The sequence below is a fragment of the Saccostrea cucullata genome, unplaced genomic scaffold, assembly GCF_032062105.1.
Source record: "Saccostrea cucullata isolate Sc308-1 unplaced genomic scaffold, CSIRO_AGI_Scuc_v1 ctg15516, whole genome shotgun sequence".
Lineage (NCBI taxonomy): Eukaryota > Metazoa > Mollusca > Bivalvia > Ostreida > Ostreidae > Saccostrea > Saccostrea cuccullata.
Window position 1 is genome coordinate 3,954 of NW_026918077.1, and position 9,708 is coordinate 13,661.

General features: G+C 37.7%; 1 protein-coding gene across 1 annotated transcript; it reads right to left on the reverse strand.

Moving 5' to 3' along the window:
- Positions 1-2,343: 2,343 nt before the first annotated feature.
- LOC134243328 (uncharacterized) lies at positions 2,344-8,421 on the reverse strand. The gene has a single exon (XM_062725621.1). The coding sequence runs from the start codon at positions 8,419-8,421 to the stop codon at positions 2,344-2,346; it is 6,078 nt and encodes a 2,025-aa protein (XP_062581605.1).
- Positions 8,422-9,708: the final 1,287 nt, after the last annotated feature.

Genomic DNA, 9,708 nt, shown 5'->3' on the forward strand with positions numbered 1-9,708 from the left:
TTTTTAATGATTTCATGATTTTTTTCAAATAGATAACACTGCATGTATAATCATCATCACTGTTGGAATTTTGGTGCAATCTTTTATATTCCTGATAAAGTTATTATGCTTACTTTTATTTTAGAATCTCCTTTATTTGCACATGTGTAGATCTATATGTTCTTGAAAAACTAAAACTATCAGTGATTCTAGAACTGCATTAGTTACTGGCTTAAAGGCATTCGAAATATGCCAGTGAAAATTCATTCTGAACAGGAATACAGTCAAGGAAAGTAATAAACCTCTGACGCTGAAGGGAACAAGAAGACTGCTTGAATTCAAACCATGTCCATTATTTTTCTAGGAATTTAACAAATACAGCATCATGATAACTGTAGTATGTTGGTAATCTTTTGAGCTCGATCTTTATTGAATTGGATATGTAAACATGATCCAATATGGTCTCCCCTTCGGTAGTACTGAAAGTTACAACTTGGCAGAAGTCTTGATCCTTCATAAATCTTTGAACTGGACCATCAGATTTCGCGTTCTCATTTAAGTCCCCCATGAGAATACAATCTGGATAAACTGACCTTGTGAAGTCAAGTACTCTCTGCAGGCTGTGAAGGAAAGTTGTCATCTTTGCCTTGCATGGACGATACACAACCACAATCACAATTTCTTCCATTGGTAATTTTAGAGCCATTGCTTCAATATTCATCTGTGGGAGTGGAAGATGTTCAAAAGGACCACTGTTATCTCTCAAATATAATCCAACTCCTCCACCTTTTGAATGGCGCAATTCTTGTGTTAAGACAGTATTGTCATCATATGCCTCTTGTCTAGGAAGGTGATGAAACTGAAATCCATTCAGCACTAAATGTTCTGTGTTCACCCCAGACCTTAACCATGTTTCTGTCAGGCAGATGACATCAACATTTCTGAACCTCACATCATTTTTCAAATCTCCAAAATGTCTTCCTAAGCTCTGGATATTCTGAAGAATTACTTTGATCCCGCTGGATTTCAAGGCCTGTAAAAGGTCGTCAAAAATGAATTTCGGCATTTCAGTTAAAGCTGTCTTTACTTCTGGATCAGCATAAATTTTTTTCTTCAGTTTTTCTGCATCTTCGGTTTCAATAAATAAGCCACCTTCTGATGTAACTCTTGACAATGCAACATAAGCCTGTCCAGGAGCAAATGCTCTGTCCAAATTCACAACAATTCTGTCTGTGGTCATTCCTTGCACCTTATGAGCAGTACATGCCCATGACAGCCGAAGAGGAAATTGATGTCTTACCACAGAAGCTGTTTTCTCCTTAATTTCTTCTTGGATTCTCTCAATTAACACCATGTTTCCATCTTTTGTTTTTTGTCCTAACTTTCTTCCAACTTCCTTGTTGTCAAAAACCACCCCTACAGCTCTTAGACATGTTGCATTGTTTTCTTTGTATTGAAATTGAGAAACATTACCCATTACTCCATTCACAAGCCCATCTTCCACATTACAATTTCTTGTGAGCATCACTCTTGCATTGATGGACAAAAGTAAGGAGTTCGGAAGGCCATCACTTGTTGATTTTATGAAGGGTTTGTTTCTCTGAATCAGTTTCCCAGATGTTTTGTCCTTCTTATAATCTTCAGCGTCAATTTCTAATAAATCTTCACACGTCTTTCTTATCATTGTCAAATTGAATGAGTTTACTTCTTCGTTCGTGCAAAACACATGAAGAACATCCTCTGGTCCTTCTCTGATACACCGTTCTAACATCAGATTTTGCTCCTCTGTCAATGGCTCATTTGTCTGTCTTACACGAATAGAGTTTAGCACCTCAGCAAATGACGTATCTTCCTTTTGTCTCATTATCTGGTTTAATTCGATGACTTTAAAAAAGTCGAACCAGTAATCCATAGGATAAGTCAAATTCTCTTTATAAAGTCTCTCATTTTTCCGCTGCTTCACAGGAGGAAGCTGATAGAAATCCCCGACTGCGATTACACAAACACCCCCAAATGGATCTTTGCATTTTTTAATTTGCACTAGCCGCTCATGTACATAATACAGAAGCTTTTTGTATACCATTGATATTTCGTCAATGATAAGAATCTGTAAGTCACCTATTTTTACTCTCATTTCACTAAGGCTTTGTTCTCCTAATGGCTCATATGGCAAAGGCAGATATTTTGTTAGTGAAAATAAATGATGAAGCGTGTTTCCACCAATGTTGAAGGCTGCTGTTCCCGTGAATGCCGAAAGGAGTACAGTTACCTTTTCTGGTTCAGAAGTCATTCTAGAAAGCAAATGTGACGCTTCATAATGAATTGCTTTTATGAGATGACTTTTACCAGTGCCTGCACCACCAGTCACAAATAAGTGCAGAGGTTCACTTTTTTGCCATTTATCTTTGCTAAACACCACTCTCGAAGCAAATAAAATATCTCAGTCTGTTTTTCATTCAAATTTTGGAGAACTGGTAACATTTCATCTCTTGAAGTAACATTTTGGTGAACATGATACAGCACATCTGCATTATTCATCTCAGTTTCCATATCTGGTATAGCTTCCCTATCATTCTCTTGTTGCACTGTGTTTTCTTTTCTCTGTGCTATACCTTCTCTCCTTAGTACTTCTGTTTCTGGACATATGCGTGACCATGCATCCTCTGGTTCACCATTCATTTCATATGCTTCTTGAGCTATGTCCAAGGACTGTTCATTTTCTGCATAATGGGAACGATTCAAATCTACTATTGATTTCACTGATTGCAGTCGTCTTGTCCCTTTAATTTTCACATGACCAGTTTCATAAAAATCCTCATATAATTCGAATCCTGGAGGCTTCAATTGTTTCTCTGTTCGGTAGGGGAGGAAAAGTTGCAATATAGATCGATGATATTTTTCCGACATATTCTCAACATTGAATCTCGGATACCTTACAACAGCATGCTGTGTTCGTGTTCTGCGTTGCACATATCCCTTACCATTCTGCAGTTCGAACACATTCTCGTTTTCTTTTTTTGGAACTTGAGATTTAGCAAGTACTCTGAATTCAGAACAGAAGTTGGCGAGACACATGTCATGGAACATTGGTTTATCAGGACGGTTCTCATAACGCTCAATTATGTTTGTCATCCAGATATCATTTTCATCATCATCCTCATCACTGATTATTTCTTCATCATTTGATTTCTTTTTGATCAAAGACAGTGGTTTGCTTAAGCGTAATGGATTGTCACCAACGGGAATAAAAACAACTTTCCTTGAACATTCTTTCATTTTTAGATTGCACACCCTATATACAGCTTCCTGAGCACTGACCTCTCTGTGATTTAAGTATGCAGATCCAATTTTTTTCATTGTCTGTCGAGCATCGAGATTTCCCTCCTCTGCCTCTATTTTTGTTTGTTTCAGTAACATGCCCATCTCCCTTTCTGATTTTGATATGTACGAAACAATGTATACAATACAACTGAATGGATCCAAAACAAACTGAATGTCCATATTAGCATCCCAACATTTCAAGAGACACTGATTATATTGGTTAGTCCATACCTCATTTGGGTTACGTTGCAGAACAACTGACTTCCTTGCTGTTAACATGTTATAAGCTTCTTCGTATAGTTCTTGAGTCAGTGAAAGATCATCAAATACTTCTTTGGTTGTTTTTCCTTCGCCATCATTTTGTATTTTATCCCATACACTTAACAAAATTTCCTTTGCATATGCTTTGTTTACTTTCTCCTCTCTAGCCCCTGTTTCAGACTTATCTATGTTCTCTTCATCTGAGGAAATTGTTATAAATGTCCTTTTGGATGGAGGCCTTGGGAAATTGAACCTACAGTCAGTGCCCTTCTTCTTGCAAGATTTTGAATGATTCTTGCTATGTTGTTGTACATCCAACACACTTTTTCTCAGCTCTGCATCATCAATTTCCGATGGTATGCCACATGTTACATATTTGTCAATGAAGTTACAAACAACTTGCTCTCCATCAGAGTCAATGTTAGGTGCATTTGCAACCCAGAATAAACAATGCATATGTGGGGATCCTCTTTGCTGGAACTCGACTCTTTGGAAAAAGTCTACCACTTTTCCGATTGGTTCACAGGGTGAAAGAATGACCTCTCTGTGAAATACCTGAAATCTATGTTCGAACATTCGAGCAACTGTGACAGGATTGCACCTTAAAACTTCATTCTTTTCTGACCAATCCATTTCATCAGGATTTCTGTCATCACTCTGCTGTCTTAATATAGCCCTAACTGCATCATTCCATCTATATTCTGCTGCACTAAACGAACAAAACCAGGTTGGGATTCCTAACTGCCGCAACATTGCAAAGAGATCTTTCTGAGCAGTTGCCCAATATGCAGGTGTTCCTCTTATCGGTTGCATGAACCTTATTGCCTCATCATTTCTCAACAAACTAGAGAGCGTAGTTGGATCTTGAAGCATATTTGCTGTCACTGGTTTCCCACTAGAACATTTTGACAAAGATTTCCTGAGTGAAATCTGAGTTTTTTCAATCACTTGGTTGAGTTCGGACATGTACTGGCTAAAGAAAATGTAATTTGTGTCCTTTGCAAACCTATTATCTGCATTCATTAACCTATTGTTAAAATACCTAGACAGTGTTAATTTTTGTGATCTTCCTTCATTCCAAGAAAATCTTCCGCTTGGGAAATGACAAGGAAACGCTTTTGCCTCATTTCCAGGCTCTTGTAGCATTCGCACAGGATTCTTCCCTTCACCTGGTGCAATGTTGTACACATCATCGAAATAATGGTCCAAAACTTCTTGTGCAACATCTACGGGTTGTAAACAAGTGTCAAATGCAATCATTTGATCATTGTTTTCATTACTCTCTTCATTTTCTTCTTCACAATCGGTCATTTGCCCAGGAATTTCCATGCCATCTGTCCGAGTGGATTCAATTATGACATTTTTGTACCACTGATTGTTCTCTTTCAAGAATGACAAGGCTGACATTACATGGTTTGAATTAACAAACTGATATTCAAAATAACCTTTGTACGCTAGCTTCCTTTTCAATTTCACCCGCAACAACAAGTTATCATCCTCTTGCTTTGGTAAACTGGAAGTTTTTCTCAAGTCAGAGGGCACACAAATAACAGGTCCGTGTACATTCCTTTGTCCACCATGTGGAAGAGCCATGACTTTCATGAACGGTATGTGAAGTGCAATGAGATGTTGTTCTAAGCTGTTTAAGTTGGCCAATTCAGGTGGAATATCCTCTAATGTCATATTGTTTGCAGCAGCCTCTGGTGGTGCTTTGCCACTTAATATTTTCCTATGGCAAGTGTAACAAATCCATGAAGATGATTTGGTGCATGTCTCTGGACATGATTCAGAACACTCATGGAAATACTTGCCTAGCAAACAAATACGTGCGATAGTTCTTGCTGCTTCATTTTTTTCATACATTTGATGTTCACAAACTTGTACTTGATTTCTGAACAACAGTCTATGACAACAGGTACATGCATAATCTGGTCCTTTCGATGCATTTTCTTTAAATGATCTGAAAACTTCCTCTGCCTCTTTCATGTTGATTTTCTTTATTTTCCTATTCTGTTGTACTCCTCTCTTTTTTTTCTCTTGAACATCATGGGAAGACTTGTAGCTAGTCTTACTACGATTCTTCGTGTGTAATTGAACTTCAGCATCTAATTGATATCTTCTTCCAGCTTGTTCTTTCTTTTCAGCTCTAAAAGCTTCATTCCTTCGATACCTTGAAACATTGGCAGCTTTGTTCTTTTTTCGGTAGAATTCATCTGCCTTGTATTTATCCAATATTGTTCGTTTTAAATTGGTCTTATGCAAAAGGTCAGTCCTGTACTTTTCAGTACTTGCTTTCTTAACATTTTTCTGGTGTTTCAAGTCAGTCCTGTACTTTTCAGTACTTGCTTTCCTAACATTTTTCTGATGTTCAAAGTTTGTCCTGTACTTTTCAGAACTTGCTTTCTTGACCTTTTTCTGATGTTCCAAATCTGTCTTGTACTTTCTTATGCTTGCTCCCTTCACATTATTCTGATGCTTCAAATCTGTTCTGTATTTTTCTTTACTTCTTTTTTTGGCACATTCTCTGTGCTTCAAGTCCAAGTTATATTTTTCAACACTTTGTATCTTCTTTTGCTCTTTATATTTCATATCTGTTTGATACTTTTCTTTACTTCTTTCTTTACTCTTTTTCAGCACCTTTCCTCTGTGTTCAGCATTTAAGGCATATTTTAACTGGTAAGCAATATTTCTGTGATAACGATGCCTGTTGCTCAATTGTGCTTTCAACTTGAAGTCTGCATTTGTATACATGTTCTTTTTATGCTTCAACATTTTTTCCCTGAACTCCTCATTTTCCTGGTATTTCTTCTTTAGTGCAGTCTTGCGATTTTCATTTGAGTTCACAATCACTTTTAATTCTGGAGCCTTGCGCCTATTTCTCATACGTATTTGGCTTTCTTTTCTAAGGATGTATTCTCTTCCACCAGGATTATTAATGAGGAAACAGTCAATTTCTGCCAACCTTGACGTCACTTGCAAAACAACATCATAATGATTCTGTTCTCTGTGATATAGATATATTGCTCCTCTCTGATTCACTAATTCAGCACACAGATCATGCCCACTGAACTGAAGCCACCTCATGTCTGAGTAAGTATATATGTCTACATTCAACATATGTGCCATAGCAAGAATCTCCAATTCCGTTGCCCATATACCTACCTGTGTCATTTTACTTGAAAGCAAGTATGACCTCAAAGATCCCTCTGATCGCATGAATTGTTGAAATTCTGTTTCATTTTTAACCAAGTGTTGACAAACAGTTTCACGAATTTGTTTGTGATAATTTTCAGAGTTTGTCAAGCTAAATGATATAGCCCTGAAAAAGCAATTTCCATCTCTTTCAATATATTTACAGCTCCTAGGCACACCCATATCTCTTACTGATACTGAACTGTTGTCACATCTTGAAACGACGTATGAAAACCCCATTCTCTTGCACAAATCCTTCTGATTCTGAACAGACAAAGGAATAAAATCATGCTGCTTGTTTTCCTCGCCAACAAAAATCACTTCATCTGTCTGTAAAATCTCTGGTTGTTCTGTTGATAATGCATCCTGATTTAAACCTATTTCTGGTCTCTCAGATCCTTGGTCAAACACTTCAGCCATAGCAAAATCCTTTAGGGAACATAATACCCCTGTTAGTTCACATTCAACAGTTCTTGAAAAACCCATTGAAATTGCTAATGACCTTAGGTGCAAAAAAACATCATGATCATTCTCTAATAGAATTCTTGTACTCTTTCCACGCACACTAAGATATCCACGAGAACATCTTGAATGGGAATCAAATATGAAAAATCCATCAGTTGTCTTTCCAACTACCAAAGTATTTCCCCCAAAACATACAAAACATCCTACTGTTTCATGAAGTGCCATTTGCAGAGCTTCAAAAAGGGGATAAGCATTAAAATCTTCATAACATGGTTCCTCCTCTGATAAGCTGATTAAACTTGGTACCGATACCTTCACTGTGAATTCAAATGTTTTACTAAAGCATTCAAAATACTGCGGCAACTCTTCAACTAACAAATATCTACTTGTAACTGAAGAACTGTTCTGTAGGTATGTGTATAGTTCATCCCCATTCACTAAAACTTTGTTGACATCAGCTGTTTGCCAGATTTTTGCACTTTTCAGAACATGATAAGCTATAGCTGATAGACAATTTGCCACACATTGAGTCCCTGCATTGTCACCAAACATAGGATCAGCTTGATGGAAAGAGCCCTGCACAGATACAGTGTATGAATTTCTTGCTTCTAAATTTGTATTCTCCTCACCAGAACAATCCTGCATACTAGTACATTCTCTCTGATTACTTTGTACCTTCAAATCTCTTATGTTCTGACCCTTTTTCCTGTTAAAAATTCTTTCATTTGTTAATTTCATATCTTTCTTTCCTTCATTTTTCAACTCATTTTCTATAATCTCTGTATCATCTCTGAAATCCAACAAACTTTCTACAGTCTCCAACATATCTCTTTCTCTGTTTATACTTTCTATAATATCAGGTTTTTCGTTCAAAGGATTTCTGTTTGTTATTCGTAAAGTTTCTAGTTTAGAATTCGTTAAAGAGCCCTCATCTTTTGATATTCTACTGGTCTCCTCCATCCTGGAGGTATCCAGCTGCGCCTGTCCTGCTGGATCAGACATATGCACTATGTCCGATCCAGGTGCCCTCGGTGGAGCACAAACCCACGGTGGGGAGTCAGTGGACGGTGCCTTGCCCTCGTCATGGACAAACAGACGACTTCCCCGAGGAGATGGCAACCTCGGGGCAGGTGAGTGCATTTTCACTCGAGGTGAGGCCTGCACCCTGGCCAGGGGTTTTTCCTCTTTAGGTGGAAACCCCATCGAACCAAGCCCCGGAAAATTACCGGAGGAGCTGAATCAGCTCCATCCACTGTCCCGCAAGGAACAGCAGACTGTTGTGACGTCAAAGCTGTGACCTTCAACTGGCAGAATTCCCTAGACTTTTGCCTCTTTTCTCTTTTTCTCAACTTGTCTTAAATCATTCTCTGTTGCAAGTTTTTCTTTTCTTTGCCATCTGAAAAAATTGTTCATACTACAAATAGCTCCCAACCCCCTGAAAGACAGGAGGCCCATCAGCATCACACTAATTAAAAAAGTTTTAGCTCTCCATTTCTACCAGATTTCCCTTGTATACACATTGTGAGCACCCACCTACCTCATTCATCATAATCTACAAATTTGAAAATGTTAAACTACAATAAGATACTTTGATTCCTCAACATAAAATTTGATTACCCATTGTGGCCTCGCCCTACCCCCTGAAGTCATTATTTTAATAATTTAGAATCTACACAACCCAACGATGATTCCATGTAAGCTTCAGCTTTTTTGGCCCCGTGGTTCTTAAAAAAAATTTCAAAGATTTTTCTTATATATTTCTACGTAAAACTTTAATTCCCCATTGTGGCCCCACCCTACCCCCAGGGGTGATGACTTAACAATTTAAATCTACACTACCCCCAGGATGCTTCAACATGTTTCAGCATTTTTGGCCTAGTGCTTCTGAGTAGATGGTTTTAAAGATTTTTTTATATATAAAGTCAACTTTATTCCCCATTGTGGCCCTGCCCTTTCCCCGGGGGGTCATGATTTGAACAATTTAGAATCTACACTTCCCAGGATGCTTCCCATGTTTCAGCTTTTTTGGCCCAGTGTTTCTAAAGATATTTTAATGACCCCCCCTATTTTTGCTTTTTATTATCTCCCCCTTTTGAGGGAACTTGGCCCTTTTTTTAAATTAAAAATTCCCTTTGCCCAAGGATGCTTGTCTAAGGGTTTTTAAAAATTTGGGCCATTGGTTCTTAGGAGAAGTCAAAAAAGTGACAAAACAGACGGACAGATATACGGATAGACGAAGAAAAAAATGTATAAAAAACTCACTTGAGCCTAAAGCTCATGACTAAAAAAAATTTCCCCCCTATGGCATGCCTCAGAGAAGATTAGTTAAAATTTCCAGCATTCATCAGTAGTTGCTAGAAAAAAGTACTAAAATTTATTATGGACAGACACATGGATGGACAGACGATAAAACAGTTTCATTTCTTGTCAAGTTGATTTTACATCTTTTTTTAATAAGGATATTCAATACTCTTAAATTTTTGGGGGGGT

Excerpts from the sequence above, each read along its gene's own strand:
- LOC134243328 (XM_062725621.1), bottom strand. The coding sequence starts at position 8,421 with ATGGGGTTTCCACCTAAAGAGGAAAAACCCCTGGCCAGGGTGCAGGCC.